General features: G+C 40.5%; 1 protein-coding gene across 3 annotated transcripts in view; it reads left to right on the top strand.

The window, feature by feature from the left end:
- The window catches only part of LOC117950393 (carboxyl-terminal PDZ ligand of neuronal nitric oxide synthase protein-like), a 168,071-nt gene that overhangs the window by 64,048 nt on the left and 86,348 nt on the right, over nucleotides 1-17,675 (top strand). For 2 of the 3 annotated variants that reach the window (XM_034881421.1, XM_034881420.1), the window contains exons 3-4: nucleotides 2,595-2,687; nucleotides 8,407-8,465. In XM_034881421.1, coding sequence (XP_034737312.1) covers nucleotides 2,595-2,687; nucleotides 8,407-8,465 — 152 coding nt within the window. Of the gene's footprint in view, nucleotides 1-2,594; nucleotides 2,692-8,406; nucleotides 8,466-17,675 lie in introns of all 3 variants that reach the window. The other variant, XM_034881422.1, reaches the window with a different exon arrangement.

Here is a 17,675-nt window from a genome sequence, read left to right as displayed (position 1 = left end):
AATGGGTGTTCGCTCTACCAGGCGAGCTACCCAGGCACCCCTTCCAGTTGCTTTTCTGGATAAAATTTCAGGGTATTGAAGCATTAATGACCACATTTCAGAAACATAATGAATGTATCACCCAGAAGGAAACACCAACAAGCGCTGATACACAGAATTACACTTACAGACGGTACATGGATCTTATGTCTCTCCAGGCTACCTTGACAGGTGGTTCCATACAACTCAATTACATCCCACTCATCCAGAATATACTCAGCATGCAGAGGATTGTGGGGGAGGGAGGTCGGGAGTCAACTATCTGGATGTTTGTTTGCATTCATCCCCGCTCTTATATACACAGGATTCCTACAATGAAGTAAAAGACACTTTTTAAACCGGCTATGGATTTGATATGCAAGCACTGTTTCCATAATGACTGGGGTTGCCTGCTGCACTGCTGTTGTCAGTGCTCACAGCTCCACATTACAGTAGAGACGATGGAACCGCCTCAGTCTGATCCCCGGTGTGTAAATTGACTGTGACAGAGGTCCCCCGACCATGCTATGATCATTCAGCAGGGCCGCTTGTCATTTTCTTTGACAAATCTACTCACGGTTAGTGCAGTATTTCTTAGGTGGGAAATTGTGAAAACTCAATATTTCAGTGTTTAAATGCTTCTTTACCTACAGTAATTCTAGTGGTGGACTTGCTCCTCTGCAGTCTCACCATTGCTCTTGGTCAGGGTAAAGTGCCTTGCTTAATGAAAATGTATTGATTCAGCAAACTTATCTTTTCTCTGTTCTCCTAGAGCTGATATCTGGGCAGCAAACTTATCTTTTCTCTGTTCTCCTAGAGCTGATGTTAAAATGGAATCATTTTTGAATGCAGATTAAATTGTGTCAAAGCACTGATTGTCAATAACTGTCAAGTACAGAAAGCCAGCATACAATGCTCGGCATGTAATAGTCTAAAATGTCTATTATGACGGTAGAGCTAGAAATGCTCTGGGCAGTGTGATTTGATGGGTGAAGCCCTGGTGAAGGCACACATGAGCTGACAATAACAATAATAATACAATGTATCAGCAAAATGTATAAATCAAAAACAAAACCTGTATTACTGTATATATTCACAATAATGGAGGAATCCAGATAAAAATCAGATCACCATCTTGCCTTCTTTTTCTGGCTTTTTGAGACAAAGAATATATACCAGAATATTTCAAAGTTTTGTCAAACCATCTCATGGAAAATTGACACTCCTAAATCTTAAAAGTATAAATAATACAAAATAAAATGCCCAGCCCACAATGTGTTTCTAAAGAATTAATTATTTTGGATCTGCCAGAGGGAGTATGCCAATTCTCAACTGTGCAATAAAATCTTTTGTCATATACATAAGTGACATATGATTCAAGGCCCTTGTTTATACACCCAGCATGGCTGTTCTGATGCTGTCTAACTTAATCGGAATATTGTTAATTTTGTTGCGGCATTTTAATCAAGAATAATGTATCTTATGGCTGTTTGTATTGTTTGTAATATTACATTGTCAGTAGGAAAAAACATTGTTTGAGAAAAATACTGGTATCAAAAAGAGGCCTTTCTGTATCGCTCCTGAAATGCTCTGGCAACTAATTTGTATAGGCTTAATAAAAGGTGAGTTTCTATATGTCTCTGTGAGGTTGCACACAACAGGAACTAATCACAGGGATGTACAAAAGATACTACATAACAGCAAAGTTGGTGAATGAATTAGTGAAAGGAAAAAGGATTTAACCCGTGTGTTGTGTTCTCTTTCGGGACCCTCTCGCATCCCTCGGGTCAAATTGACCCGTGACTTATTTGGAGTTTTAAAAACAATTTTGAAATAAAGATGTATTTCATAACCTAGTAACAAATACTGTCTTTATCTCAATTTCAAACAATTGAGATAACATACTGTATATGTTTAGGGAATGCAATCAATCTCTACTAGAACGGTTATAATTCATGTTGAAAAATCCACTATGTGATCATTCTTATCTTGGAAAAAACACAAGTGGTCATATCCAGGATCATTTTCTGAACTGAGCCAGGAATACATGTTTATCAAAGGAAATAAGGGAAGGCCATTGATTTTTAGGAATATAATTTTTTTTTAATGAAATGGGTTGAATAACATACAAGGGTTAAGAAGAAGAATCATTTTTCAAATGATGTCATTGTATCCATGGGTGATCTTGAAGGTCTGTCTTGTTTACATGTTTTTACAAGCTACACAAACTGGACTTCTGACTCACTCACTGCTCACATTCTGATGAAGAAAGAAAACCTTGTCCCCAGTCATCTGTCCCCCTTTCACACAGAGAATATTGTGGCATTAACTACATGTTCACATGGATGTTACAAATTCTTTCTTCAACACAAAGTATTATGTAAATGGCCATTTCTTTTGTCATAGTCTGTTTCTGTCCGTTCGCTATGTCATGTTTTTTTCTCCCTCCAGACATGTCTCATCAAACAATGACTGACCCATCTTCAAACATTTGAGGGGCTGTTACAATGTTGCACTGTCGACCTTGTTCCCTCCGATTATAAATACATCTCTGTCTGTCTGTCTTCTCTCTGCAGTATGAGTTCAAGGTGAAAAACATCAAGAAGAAAAAAGTCAACATCGTGGTGTCTGTAGACGGCGTCAAAGTCGCCTTGAGGAAAAAGAAAAAAGTGAGTGACTCTTTTGTGTTAGATCTATCCACTCTCCTCTATTCATGGTTTTCTTGTTTCTTTATTGTCACATAAAGCAGTTATAAGTAGTATATAGGCTATTTATAACTGCTTTCCCATCCACATTGTGCATCCATATTGTGCTAGAAATCTAGTCCAGGACTAAAAGTCATATCTGTATTTTTTGGTTGAATGGCGATACATGATATAGACCTGTAGTTTTTTACAAAGTGGGCTAAATGTTCAGTTTAAGGTCAAAGCCACTTTCCACAAGCTGTTTCTATTAAAACAGATTGGGATTGAAATGAAATGCAAAAACAGGGTTTCCTTTCCAGATGGAAAATATACAGCTGCAATACATGTTTACATGAAAATCATCTGAAATACATGGCCTAGGATATATTTGAAAAAAAACCTCTGGGAAAATTCCTTCACTTGTTTTCAACAAGACTGACAGACTGATTAAAAGGGACAGGGAGAAGGGGGGCAGAGTTACCCACGTGGTGTGTAAGAAATGTCTGTATCGTCACTGCGCTCATTTTTATGAACTATCATATTCTAGCTATGGGTCACATCTCTGGCCCAGGTCCAGCAGGCTCTGTTTCCGTTGCCGTGGCGGCCGCGATAGCAGGGTTACCAGGGGAAACACTGGTACAAACACAGGTTAACAATATTCAGCTGTGTTAATAACAATTAAAACTGTGGACAAATGTCAAGATGTGTGGACCGGCAGCCGGTGTGTCTCTCCGTGTTGCTGGTAACCGTTTGCAAGTGAATGGGGACGGGGCTTACTCTGTCCTCTGTGACGGTCTACATCTTGAAGCTAAGCTGCGCGGTTCAGGGAAAAACTCTGGCTTTTCAAAAAAAAAACGCAAAACGCAATCAAAAAAATATGATTGTTGGAAGCCAAAATTGAGATTGTGATTATAATTTGATTAATTTTGCAGCCCTAGCCATAGTCTCCGAGCAGTTGGGTGTTTGATGCCTTGCCCAACGGCACATCTCCGATCTCCCAGTCCACACTCCATTCCTGGTCCAGGAGGTGCTAATCTTTTTATCTATTTTTTGAGTGTAAAACGTAGAGTTTTTCCTGCGTGTCTCTACGACGTGCAACGCTAGACAGCCAATCACAAACATTATTAGATCTTGGTAAAAGCATGCTGCATGCTTATTGGCTCACTTATTGACGCTGCTGAGATTTAGTCCTTAGGAATATTTCGGTATTCAATGTCGAGGCATTTTTCCATACACTTTAGAGGCAATTCGGTCGAAGCCTTAAAAATATTGAATTCGGTGAAGTTTCTATCAATAGAGTGGACACATTTTTTTAAAATATGCATGAAGATGACAGCCTTGCAACTTGTGCAGTTGTTTTACTACACTGTGTTGCACGTGAAGAGCTTACAAATATTGTGTTTTAATCATGCTGTGGGTTTCTCTTTGTGCTAAAACGGGCACCAGTCCAGATCCATTCCCTGCATCCTCTATGTGGCAGGATGTGGGAATCGATCGTCATCTTGATTAGACGGCAGGCAGAGGTGAGAATGGAGAAATTTCTGTTAGGGAGGACAAAGGGCTTGAGAGGAATCAAAAGTATGGGGGGGGCGATGTGGGAGGAAAGAGGCCCAGGTGCCGAAAGAGTAAAGAGACGGAGTGAAAACAGCGAAGAGAAAACCTGAAGGACGGGAGTGCTGAGACCAGTGGGTCTGTGTTTCCAGCTGTGCTGACAGCTGTAATCCACAGAGACAGACTCCGGTCGACTTCAGCTGCCGAGAACCACGGGGAGTCTGACCGGGGATGGAAACAAAGAAAAAAATCACTTCCGTTCTCTTCACCACACTTTTATTTTTTCATCCCAGTTCATTAATCTGGACAAGAAACCATTCACTCTTTTTTAAGGTTCCAGGCTGCTCTGCTGGACTCCTATAAAATGTATACAACAAATTGACCGTCAACTAGGGCTGCATCAATTTTCATTGATCTGTCGATTATTTCCTTGATTAATTGATTAAAGATGCAGTAGGTAACTTATTAAACTAACTTTCCGTCATATTTGTTGAAATGATTTGTTCAATCAGAACTAACATCAAGCAGGTAATAAAAAATAAAAAATCTGGCTCCTCTGGCACCACCTACAGCCTGTAGTGCGATTTGCAAAAATCCACCGCTCCCTGTTCAGATCCTCCAATCAGGGCCAAGGGGGGGTGTCTAACTTCGTGGCAATAGGCTCGTTCGAGATGAGACAGATCTGCGCCGAATTGATCACCGTGGATCGTCGCCCGTTGCATGCCGGTTAGATTTGTATCCGACTTAATCCCGACTTGCTCTGATGTCACGCATAAGTAGGCAACGATAACCTCATGAGATCAAAGCGGCCGCAGGTTTGAGACGCAGGCAACGCAGGTGCTTTTCACCGACTGCACGACCCAGGTGCACCCATTGATTCTGATTGGTTCAGAATTGACTCAAAGTTATGACGTTATACACTGTAGAAACTTTTTATTGTTTTTCAATAGGAGGAATATTAACTGCTATTTGTCTGATTTAAAGGCTTGTTCTGTACAGAACACATGTTGAGTGGCTGATAGTGATGTTTAGAAGCCCGAGAGACTGAATCTGTTCAGATTACAGATCCTCTACAGTGTGTTGTTAATTAAAATCAGCAAGAGATCTCATGTGGAGCATTTTGACAGCTACTCTGTAATAATAAAAACAACTGGAGATTGTGTACCAGCTGATATATGGGTCTTATAACATTTTATTAAATTGGAATCGCACCACAGTGTTTGGGTCTCTTCCTGTTCAGCCTGATGGCGGCTGGAATCGGCTGGAAACTTACCGACTTTACCGCAGCGTGTCACCGCCCCCGGCTGCTGTCGCCTGCTCTCGTCCACTTTAAAGGCGAGGCGCAGTTCATATCGAAGGAGCCTAAAACCTGCTCAGGCCCACGCATTCATACTGCCTTGTGGGGAGGGGCTTAGGAGGCTTGGGCTTTAGCAGAAAGGGGGGAGGGACCGAGAAGTTGTTGATGTTCAAGTTCTTTGCCTAAATCTCGGATCTTCACGATCCTACCTACAGGACCTTTAATTGTGCGGTCTATTTTTTTAGTCTATGTTTTGGTCTAATGTTAAAAAAATGGTAATTAGTGTTTCCCAAAGTCCAAGATGACGTCCTAAAATCTCTTGTTTTGTCCACAACTCAAATGTATTCAGTTTCCTGTCATAGAGGAGTGAAGAAACTAAAAAATAGTCACATTTAAGAACCTGGAATCAGATAATTCTTACTCTTATCAAGTAAAAAATGACTCAAACTGATTGATCAACTCTCAAAATAGTTTGCAATTAATTTAACAGCGACAACTAATCGATTAATCTTTGCAGTATGCGCAGGGCCAGAGACTGTTATGGTATTGTTTTACCAGCCTGCTTGTTGGTAAGAAGAACAAAAATGCCATATTTGCATGTCTGTAACAAAGTGAGAGGCATGGAACTTAATTAATCTTATTTGCAGGCAGATGTGAATCGCAGATATATATATATATATATATATTATTAATTAATATTATATATTATTTATTTCAGAATTGTATTATTATAATATTATAATTTATTAATATAAATTAACCCTTCTTTTATTGACACCCTAATATATATATTAGGGTGTCAATAAAAGAAGGGTTAATTAAGGGGTCTAAATGGCCCTCTAAGGAGTTGTCTATCCATTACACAAATATAATTGCTCTGCTATTCAGGGTTACGCCTTCTTTTGTACGCATATGTGGATTATTACTATAATAAAATATTAAGATGGACAATACCCTTTTTTGCTCTCCATTCCTGAACTTGTGTATTGGCCGATACAGAGTACCGTTTCGATACAAGTGTGTCATATATTTGACATGTTTTAACAGCTGTATACTCTGATCCCTGTATGGATGTGTTATGATTTTTTATCATTTGTGTTCAGTCGGGCTCAGGTAAAACCTTTTGTGAAATATGAACGCAAACCATGAACACCATAAAACTTTCTTTTACAGTCCAGTTTGACGATCTGTCATAATGGAAAAGAACATAAATAAACTTCTATAATGTAGATTTTATTTAGGGCTGAGTTACAAAGTATCGGGTCAGTGCATAGCGTCCAGCACGTTTGCAGATACCAGCATTTAAGGCCGTATCGGAGGCTCATCTGATGCTCAGGACATTTAATATTACTTTAATATTATTTTACCCTATCTGAAAATCTGACAGCTGAGGCTCATGGGTGTAGTTCAGCCGTCTGTCATCTAAAGCAGGGGTTCCCAAAACTTTCAGCCCACGACCCCCAAAGTAACGGTGCAAGTGACTTGCGACTCCCCCACTATAAGCGCATATAAACATTGCGCACAACCGCTCACGCCCTATAGGCGTATCCAAAGAGGAGCATATTGACAACACAAAATAACACAACAGCCATAACATTATTCTACAGTAATTTACTCATTACTTTAATTTGAACTTAACCTCGCCTAATGAGATGGATGTGCAATACGTTTGGAGCACAGCAAGTCCAATCTTGGTTAAATGTTGGAGACCGCTACTTAGAGATCATCCTCCACATTCAATCGCAATCTGTATTTATTTTTAAGAAACATCAGTGCCGAGAAAGTCTTTTCGCACAAGTAGGTAGTGTCAAATGGCATCAGCACATCCAAAGCCGCCCTGGATAGCTGTGGGTCTTCCCTCTCAACTGAAATCCAAAACTCAGCCAGCGTCTTAGAATTAAACGCTGTCTTCAAGGTTCGGTCGCTTGACAGTCCAACCAACGCGTCCTCCAGCTCGGATGTCAGATGATTTGCCCTTGTTTCAAATCAAAAGAGCTGTTCCCTTTTTAGTTATTTGCTTTTTTTATTTTTTTTTATTTAGCCACTAGTTTTATCTTGATTTAAAATCATGGCTAACATATGCTGTTTCTAGTAGTTTTTCCATTTTATTTTATTTCTGGAAATCAACTTGCGACCCGCCCTCTCTGGCTCGCGACCCCCACTTCGGGAATCCCTGATCTAAAGCATAACATTCTCCGTTGAAGACAGTGTTTCCTTCCACTTTGCAACTCTATTATTCTTATGTCTATTAAGATCAGCTCTGGCTGTTCTTTGGTCCCTTTACAAAAAGGACAGAAAAGATGAATTCATCTCGTCCAGGTAGGCTTTCCATCCATCCATCTAGACAAACCAAAAGAGAGAGAAGATGTGATGGAAGTGATTTTTAAATCCACGTCCCGCCTGTGTTGTATTGGCTGATGAGGTAAATATTAAAGCCACCATTGAAGGCTTCAGATTAACTGGCAGTCTGGAAAGAAAGGCCAGTCGATTTAAAGCCTGTTTTTTCTCCACCTGTTTTCTTGTCTCTGGCTCCCTGGCCTGACGCCGAAATGTCAAGAGTGACGGTCAGTCATCTTTTTACATATCTGAGCGCTTCGGAGGAAGCTAAAGACCAGAGATGGTAGTGATTGACTGATTTAGTCATCAAAGCCCTGTGGAGATAGAAATCAATATGAATAATTCCTGTGTGCTCATGTGTTGACATTTTGATTGTGACATTAAACTGGAAATAGATTTCAACAAATGGACAGACAAAAGTAAAAATGTAAATAATAACTATTTCCCCTCCTCTGGTTTTTAGGTTATGCATTCAGTAGTTGAATGTGTGAACTTACACTTTTGTTTTTGTTTCCACAGAAGAAGGAGTGGATGTGGGATGAGAGCAAGATGATGGTGATGCAGGATCCCATTTACAGGTCAGCTGGCCGCAAACTTTATTATTTACATAACATATTCTTTAGGTAGCTCAACTTCAAATGCTGATTTATTTTGTTTTTAATTCTTATTATAATGCTTCATGGCTCATTTGGCCTTCTCAAAACTAATTTGAATCCAAACTTGATTAAATGCACTGTGGCTACTGAGGAAATGAGAATCTTTTGTCTCTTTCACTGCATGCGTTGACATTTTAGAGAATGACGGACATTGTAGCGCCTTGATGATAACTTTGAGTGAATTCAGGACAAAGCAGCACAGAGATTTAACGAAAAATAGATGAGTTATTATGGAAGGTTGCCACATAAATGTGGTATCTGGGAGAATAGAGGACCACCGATAACACCGAGTACAGACAGCAAACTGTGAGGACTCAGAGATGTTTTTAGTTTTTTTTACTAGACTGAACAATGGAGTTATTGCTTTTAATTTAGCATTTTAAGAAAAGGCAAGAAGCTTTAATAAAGGCCATATTGAAAATGTATTTAAAAAATGCATCTAAATCTTGGTTAGGTTTGGGTGGGGGGGGTCTCATATTCTTGCTTTGCGAGACCTTCCTCCACGGCGCTGAGTAGGAGGGTCTGGCTGGTCCACAGAGCCTTCTGGTATGGTAGAAAAACATAAACCAATCACAATTGTCATTGTGGCGCAACAGTGCTGCTGCTAAATAGCCTTATGGAGGGAACTTCTTTTTTGTGGAAATGTACGTTCAAAAGTTGTTTTATTAGTGCAACAGAAAACTCAGATTGGACAGATAGTCTAGCTAGCTGTCTGGATTTAACCTGCAGAGATCTGAGGAGCAGGTAACCATAGTCCTCAGAAATCCACCAGAGTTTAAAATTACAACAAAAAGAAAGCAGAAGGTAACGCTCATCGCTGAAATTACATTGACCTACATTGAATTTCCTGCGGCACCTTGAGCAGTCCCGGAAGTGGAGCATCGAGGACATTGACTAGGGTGTGCTTGTGTGTTATCACTTTCCTAAATAGTAAATTACACACATGACAGATATTCAAAAACGGGCTAACAAGAAAGTAATGCAGGACTGAAAACTGAATCTTAAAGTGTGAATATCTTCAAAGACTTCAATAAGTTAAGTAACCCTGGTTGAGCTCTAAGATCAGAATTAGGGCTTCTGTGCATGACAAGGTTGGTTCTCTTAGTGGAAACCCAATGCATGTAATCAATGGAGAGACATCATGGGGACATAATTATGGATTTGTGTGTGTGTGTGTGTGTGTGTGTGTGTGTGTGTGTGTGTGTGTGTGTGTGTGTGTGTGTGTGTGTGTGTGTGTGAGAAGTAACATCCATACTCTGTTGCACCTAACTGGACTCTTACCATAAGGTCCAGTTTGTTTTGTTCAATTGCTGCAGGGGTATAATCCTTTGGTTTGAACCCGTTCCACAGAAATGACACACACACACACACACACACACACACACACATACACATACACATACACATACACACACACACGCACACACACACACAGGCAGGCACAGCTCTGCGTCCAGGAGCCCAGTTGGAGCTTCAGCTTTTGGAAGTGATTCTGTCAGAAAGATGGATTTTGCCGTGCTGTCTCCATAAGCATCCCTGAGCTTAGAAATTCTGAAAGATGTTGTTTTCGGTTGGAGATGCTTTAGCTTGTCCTGCTCATCTGAGCCTTGTGCACATATTTTAATATTACAGTCACGTTACAAAGTTACCCCGCAGGATGAGGCTGGGGGGGGGGCAAGCACACTACAATGGGTAAGCCCCATCGATCATCACTGTCTGTCACTGTCGTTTGCTGAGCCGAGTCTGACAGATCCTGATGACGTCCCATCTTTTCTGTTCAACTTAATTACAAAATGACGGCCCGAAGAGTAGTCTCACTCATTTAATCTGTGGCCTCTGCTGTGTGAAATTGCATCAATCAATCATTTTTACCTGAAGGGTAAAACGTTTCAAATACGTGTCTTTTGATTGGTTATTGTTTAGATTTGTATTGATTCTTATCGTGCTTAAATCACCTGATTCTTGGTTAATTTTTTGGTTTGAACAGGAAACCTTTTTACAAACGGAGAAAAAAATGTGTTGATAACAAAAACAACCTTTCTTTGTACAGCCAGGCTGCTAAACAGTCATGAAACACAAGATAGTTTTTTGAGATAGTTTAGTTTCCCATACCATATCTCCACCGAGTGTCCGCCAATCTCCATCACAAATCAGGCAATTATAACAGAGGTGGCAAACTCACTGTTTTCTCTTTGGTAAATGTGTTATGAAATCAGAAAGGTAAGCTTCTATTATATCAGGTGTAACACTTCCTGTTGCTGTTAACCTTGTTACTTTCAGTCAGGCCCAGAGCGCAGAGAGGGCAGAGAGTCTTTAACCTTTAGAAAAGTTGCTTGTTGACTCTGACTGGACTCTGACCTGTTTTCTATTAACACACTTGGCATGCAGGCCAGTCTGCCAAATTATACAGACAGTGAGGGAACCAGATTGCTGCATTGAGCAGCTGAACACATAATTAAGTTGAACTTTTGTATAGAGATGGTCCGATACCATTTTTTGCTTCCTGATACCGATTCTGATACCTGGATCAGTCCAGGTATCGGCAGATACCAAGGACTGATCCGATACCGGTGTGTCATATATTTTATTATGGTTTAACAGCTGTATACTACTATCCATGGATGGATGTGACAGGATTTATGTCTTTATTCCGTCTCTTTGTAAAACATGATCAAACACAGAACTTTCTATTATTGTCCAGTTTAACAGCCAGTTATAACAGAAAAAGAACATAAATAAACTACTTCAACGTAGATTCTCTTTGGGGCTTTACTCTTTGGTATCGGATCGGTGAATAAACTCCAGTATTTCCCGATACCGATACCAGCGTTTAAGGCAGTATCGGAGGCGATACCGATGCTGGTGTTGGTATTGGAACACCTCTACTTTTGTCTAACATAAAAACAGCCCATTTACAAATGTTTGTTTTTCTTCCATAAAAACAAAACCATTGATTGTTCAGAAAACAGGTATTGGTTTAATTCAAAAAATCCATCTAGAACGCACAATGACATTGGTTGCCAGGTTCAGCCCTGGCTGTGTCATGTACAGTACCTCAATGTAGGCCACATACTCAATGCTGCAGAGTACTTTGTACTCTGGATTTTTCAGGGCAAGTAATACATTCACAAATGTTTTTTGAGACACTTGTGTTGCTTGATATTTGTTACAGTTTCCATCGGCAGTCCGGAATGATCTTGTTGCACCAGAATAAATTGGCTCAACATCTAAACTTTGAAGTTGCACTTGACTTGAGTGCGTACGTTTAACTGGCGTCTGGCGCAGGTAGGTTTAGGAAAAGATGGTGGGTGGGCACAGTGACACAACGCAACACAACTCCCCGTCTCCTGGGTGAAAGTCCAGTGTTGTGTGACCCATCCACCACCCCAACCAACCTCCTTCAGCATCTTTTCTGTCTTTCTTATTTCTTGGTACCGTTGTCGCTCTTAATACTATATCATCTAACCACGCCACTGTCGAGCTGCTGCTATGACCGGGTTGTTCCACACTGACGCTAAAGAGTGATTTTTGCCTCTGTATCTGACGCTGAGAGCCATTCACCAAGCCTAAGAGTTGGGAAAGAGAACGGGTTGGTCCTGGCCCCATTCCGGTGCAAAACAGGGTCTCAATACCCACCCCTACCAGAGGCAGGTGTGAACTCAGTAGAGTTGTTCCTCCCACCCTGAGTCATACCAAATGTGAGAAACATGCAGAGTCTTGACCTTGCTTTATTATCAGTCAGTGTATCCTCTGGGGGCCTTGACTGAATAAATGTAATTAATAATCGGCCACATTCTTACATAAATACATGATAGATTTTAGCTGTGCACTGCCCACAACTCACTTTCTACCAGACAGTTGGCACAGTACTGTGAACGCTATGTCCTTGACTTCGTTCAAGTAATGTTACACTGGAAGTGTGGAATGTGCTATCAAAATGCTAGGAGTGCAGTTTATATCTCAGCTTGAGCATTGTGTATTCAAATTGTATTAGTAACGCTGACCCTATTCAGTTTGCTATCTAGTTATACAGGAGAAGAGATATTAGCCTGTAAATGTAAATGGGCGAAGGATTTAGCATGTGTGTCAGCCTCATATCATTAAAGTGTAAATCAGAAGGCTCCCCTCGACCACTGGAAGTCCCCTTGTAAGAAAATATGGTGTTACTGTAACCTTTTGGTAATTGAACCGTTTGAATTAATGCGCTCCATAAGTTAAAGCGATACATATTCATATCTAGCTTTTCAAATGCACTTCAAGCTGCTTTAAATGTTTTAAAAGTGTGTTTTTTTTTAGATTCACTGCAGCTGGAGGCTTAAATCATTTGGGAAGATTTAGCTGACGATTTGCATTTCTTCTGTGCATTCCTTTTCATCTTCAGCTGCTTTCTAGCTGGAGGCAACTGGCTAACTGCCAATGAGGCTGTCCACCACCTTGAATACAACATTTACTTGGCAAACATGTCGGAGGACACTTTTGGTGATCAGTGGCGATTCTAGGGTCTGTTTTGGCCCTAGGCAAGAAATCCTCGGGGGCCCCTCATAACCAGAGTTTGTCACCATTGTGTTTCAAGCTCTACAAAAGCTGCTTATGGACCTTGGCTATGGCAAATGCTGCCACTATGTCCAATACTGCCACTATGTCCTCCAGATCTAAAGACTTTTGCAGATGTTGCTCTTTGTTAATGAGACCCAGTCCTGAAAGTCTCTCCTGGGACCAGAGGTAGACAGACCTGCACTCCAGGCTGGAGTCTCCAGTTCCACTAGCTAAAGAAACCAAAACTCGAGTGAAAAAAAACGTGATTTTTTCCACGGGTCTTCTACAGATGTTCTGTAGAACCAACTAGCTGTAAATCTTAAATGAAACAAAAAAATATGAAAGAATAAACGCCATAACGTTAATGCTTGCTAGCTAAGTTATTTAAATGTCTCCACATGGTTAAAGTCAAATGACAGCATTCAGACAATAACGGTTAACTTCATCTTAATTATCTGCCCTACTTACCACGATCTTGCTTTTTTTTTCCCTTCTCCTCCTCATTTCTTTTTTTTCACTCCCAGAAGGATAACTCCTCCTCATTTTCCTTTGAATTTCAATTGAATAAAATGGTATCATGCTTCAACGGGAATGGGGTCCCTTCAGATGTCATTGCAAAAAGTAATTTGTTTGTTTAAGGGGTGTGGGGGTGGGGCTAAGGGGGGTCAAGTTTTTCAGCCCCCGGGGGCCCTAACAGCGTTAGGCCCCAAGCAGCCGCCTGGCTTGGCTGTTGACAAGCTGCGGCTCTGGTGGTGATATTCCACTGACTTCATTTATTTCACAGATTCTAGCTGTGGATCTGAGGCCGACAAGAAAAGGGGGAAAAATTCAACAAAACATCGTAATAACTTACGATGTTTTGGGATCGTTTTTTTACGGGATCAAAAACTGTGTTTCTCATAATGGTAGAACAACAAATGTTTGTGTGCAAATGTTAACATATGTGCAAGAATACACAAGGAGTGCTTCTCAGAACCATGCACACATATACATATTCATCCAGACAGTCACAAGTGTGTGAACACACTTGAATGATTTATGTTCTGTCATGTTTATGTCAGAATTATATCATATTCATGTTCTGCCACATGGACTCAGGCCAGCGAACTAGAAGACGGTTGACAACTTTTTGGTATCAGGTACAGTCCCATGCTGCATTCCAGCTGTAAAAACATTTATACTGTCACCACTACCTGCTCCATCCATGTTGAATCACCGTCACAGAAGACAGGTCTGCTGCAGCGGTACGGGATGTAACCGTCCCTATCCCATCTAAACCGCATTAATCCTAGAAGACAGTTCAAAAAGTTTTCCTGACAAAGAGAACTGTGGCAGCTCTCAAAGGGCCCCGAAGTCACGTTGCAAGCCAGTGTGTTCCTCTTGCAAAAGTGGCAAACACTCCATGATGAGAAAAGCTGATGACGCCCCGTATAAGTGAAGCTTGATTTAGTAGGCTTCACTGCTATTCACTGGATACAGTCTGAAGTGTTGTGAAGTGATGTTAGTCCATTGTCTGCTGTGTGCCTACACTGTGCTCCAAAGCATATGAGTGTTGGATTAACCGCTGCTTTCAGCTGTCGGTGACATCACAGCGTATATATTGTTGGAGCAATTCCTTGTTTTGTCATATTTAAAAGTTAACTATTTATTTAAGTTCTGTTTTGCTTGAATCATACAGCTACAAAACGGTATTTATATAATTAGTAATTTATTTGGTTATTTGCTAGTGCTTTGTTTTGAAAGTTCCACACAGCCTTGGCCACCAAGTGTCGTCTACAAATATGGGTGATCCGGTCTGTGGGAGGTAGACACCGGGGAGGGACAGAGCCTAGAGACACCATTGCTCTTTTGTGAATGATGAACATGATGATGACGTGTTTGCCTCCTTCGGTGCCTCAGTGGCCGTTTGACTTTGAGCTTTTTGTTTGTTTTGTTCAATCTGAGGACAAATCGGCACTACACATATTATGTCTTTCCCAAAGAATGGAACTGTTGTAGATTATGTAGTTGGTGTGGATCCTGTGCTAATGGTGTTTTTTTTTTTTTTTGCAAAGCCTGGTGTGGAGTGATAAACCCAGACAGGACAGCCTGTGTTTTGTCAATATTAAAATAGTCCTGTGAACCACTGGGAATGTTTTGCCTAACAACTTAAAATGATGCAACCCCAAGTCACAGGTTGGGGCTTTAGTGTTAATGCAAGCTGTAAATAGTTCTGCTGAAGTGTCACTTTGCCTTCTCAGATTGTTAAAATTGTAAAATATTATAAATTAAATGCTTTGTTGACAATGTAAATATAGCGGCTGCTGCTCTTGTTAAAGCGCACCTTTCTTTATTGCTGTCCTCTGAGTTTATGGTTGGTCAGCTGTTTGCAACTTGCCACGCCGGCTTGTATAACCATGGCAGCAACAGAAAGCACAGAGAAGGAAATTATATAGTAGCTCATATTACTGGTTACCTGTATGATACACGTCTTCACCTGCAGAGAATGCACGGAGCAGAGTCTGAAAACACCTTGATTATTCCATTGCGCCAAGAGGAATCTAGTGCTCCTGCATGTTTGACCTTTTGACTGCAATCTGTTGTTGTCAGAAATGCTCACATCTGTTTGTTCCCTTGAATAGGAGCTTATAGTGTCTTTATCATTAGGGCTTTGTTTGAATGGATTTATGGAGTTAATTAGGTCATTTGCTGCCAGTTGCAACCTGTGAGTAGACATGGTGCGGCACAATTACAGCGATCTGCTACAGCTTACTGCTAAATCAAACACTGCTGTCATCTGAATCACCGGTGATTTTGAGTATTAGTATTATTGTTTAAAGAACATTTGTTTGGCCATCATGCACAGTGCACTCAACAGGTCTCTACTAATGCAGGTGTAGCTGAAAAATTTGATAGAGAATCTTTCAAAAAAGGTTGACGGAGAAGGAGAAAAACAGCGATGCTGCAGTAGTGTAACCTGCTAAGATTATAGAGATCTGAGGTGTGTATGCATGTGCGTCTGAGGCGTGTACATGTGAACCACACAATGGCCCATTTTGTCCAAAACTTGAAAGAATCTCATACTTTTTTAGAGCTGCCACACAAAAAAACATATTACTCTTTCTAACATTGAAAATGTCCTGGAAAATGATTTTTTGAATAGCGTTGAAGCCTGACTCACACTTCACTTAGTGTGCGGCACGCCGCCGCAGATGATGGAGTGCACCCTTAGGCACTGTTCTCCTTGTATATTTTCCATTGAGTGAGCAAAAATGATCTCTAACAATTTAAGACCAAATCTGCTATAGAGAAGTTTTGTGCTGCCATAATTTGCATCAGAGATGAGATTCAATTATACATGGGAGGAAATGTCTCCTTGGCTGCTCATACCATCTGTTTATTTTAATAATCCATACATCTACAAAAAACACTACTCAAATATATAAAAATGGATGTTCAGGTCTTGACATCTATTTGTTTTTCTTTCATTGCACATAATGAATACTGCACAGTAACCAGTGGAGCTGCTGTTGAGGGCCTGTGAGTTAGTATGAGTGACTGGAGAGACCGCACCTGTTTAAGTAATGTAGCCACAATGCCATCCGATTACAATGTCCTTCAATGAAACGACAATATTCTCAGAAGCTCTTATGTCCTTGCCGAAGGGATAATGATATTCCTGTTTAGACTTTTTTTACACCTATTGTTACATTTCATGCAGAGACTTTATAAAAGAAATGGACATAGCCCCCGGGTCTGAGAAGTGAAACCAATCAGAAAGTGTGAAAGATATGCTTTAGGGCGTGGCTACTTTGTGATTGACCAGTCGCAACCTGTCAATCAGAATAGAGGCTACGCAATGCATACTGATGGCTCTGTGTGCATTTAAATAGCCGTGAACTTGTTTTTGGGGGTTGTCTGTGGTTTTGTGTTAAAACTTTCACCCTTTCACTGTGTGTGTTTTTTTTTTACTTTATGAAAGTTAATTGTAACATTTTGGGCGTCCAAAAAATGTCTTGTTCAGCGTTTGATTGTGCCGATAGACACTCTAATTGCCAAGGTCAACTGCGTTCTTGATCCCGTTCTTAATCCTGTCGTGTCTGTAATTTCTTAAATGAAAAGTACATGTAAATAACTGCATTTTGTTTTAAGCCTGTTTTTCTCTAACATTCACATCCCAGTTAACATCAAAGTTAATGTGAATTACAGATACACATTGCTGCCTGGTTAGCGCTAGCTTTAGCTCCAAAATGTCCAATTGGATGCTTCCGAACGTTAGGCCACAAAGCAATGAGTGATTTCTTAAATACAGTCTTTAATCTCATGCTCATCCTGAATGCACATTACTATTTTGCAATAGCTTTTTTTTTTATTATTTGGGATCTGATGTAGACTAGTACAGATGGCTGTTTCTTGACTTAATCCAAGATCTTAGGTAGTGTAGAAATGCAAGACATATGTTTTAAATTACTTTTCTGCGGGAGGACATCCCACCCCCACCAGTTATAAATCTTTCCTAGTTTGCTCCCCATTAAAACATAACCTGATGCCCGTGATTGTAAATACTGGCCAGTACAAAACCGCAACAGCAGAGGACATTGATGGTATGGGTGAAAC

The sequence above is a fragment of the Etheostoma cragini genome, chromosome 9 (assembly GCF_013103735.1).
Source record: "Etheostoma cragini isolate CJK2018 chromosome 9, CSU_Ecrag_1.0, whole genome shotgun sequence".
NCBI classification, from domain to species: Eukaryota; Metazoa; Chordata; class Actinopteri; order Perciformes; family Percidae; genus Etheostoma; species Etheostoma cragini.
Note: the sequence above shows the minus strand (reverse complement) of the source record. Positions and strands in the feature narration are given on the sequence as shown.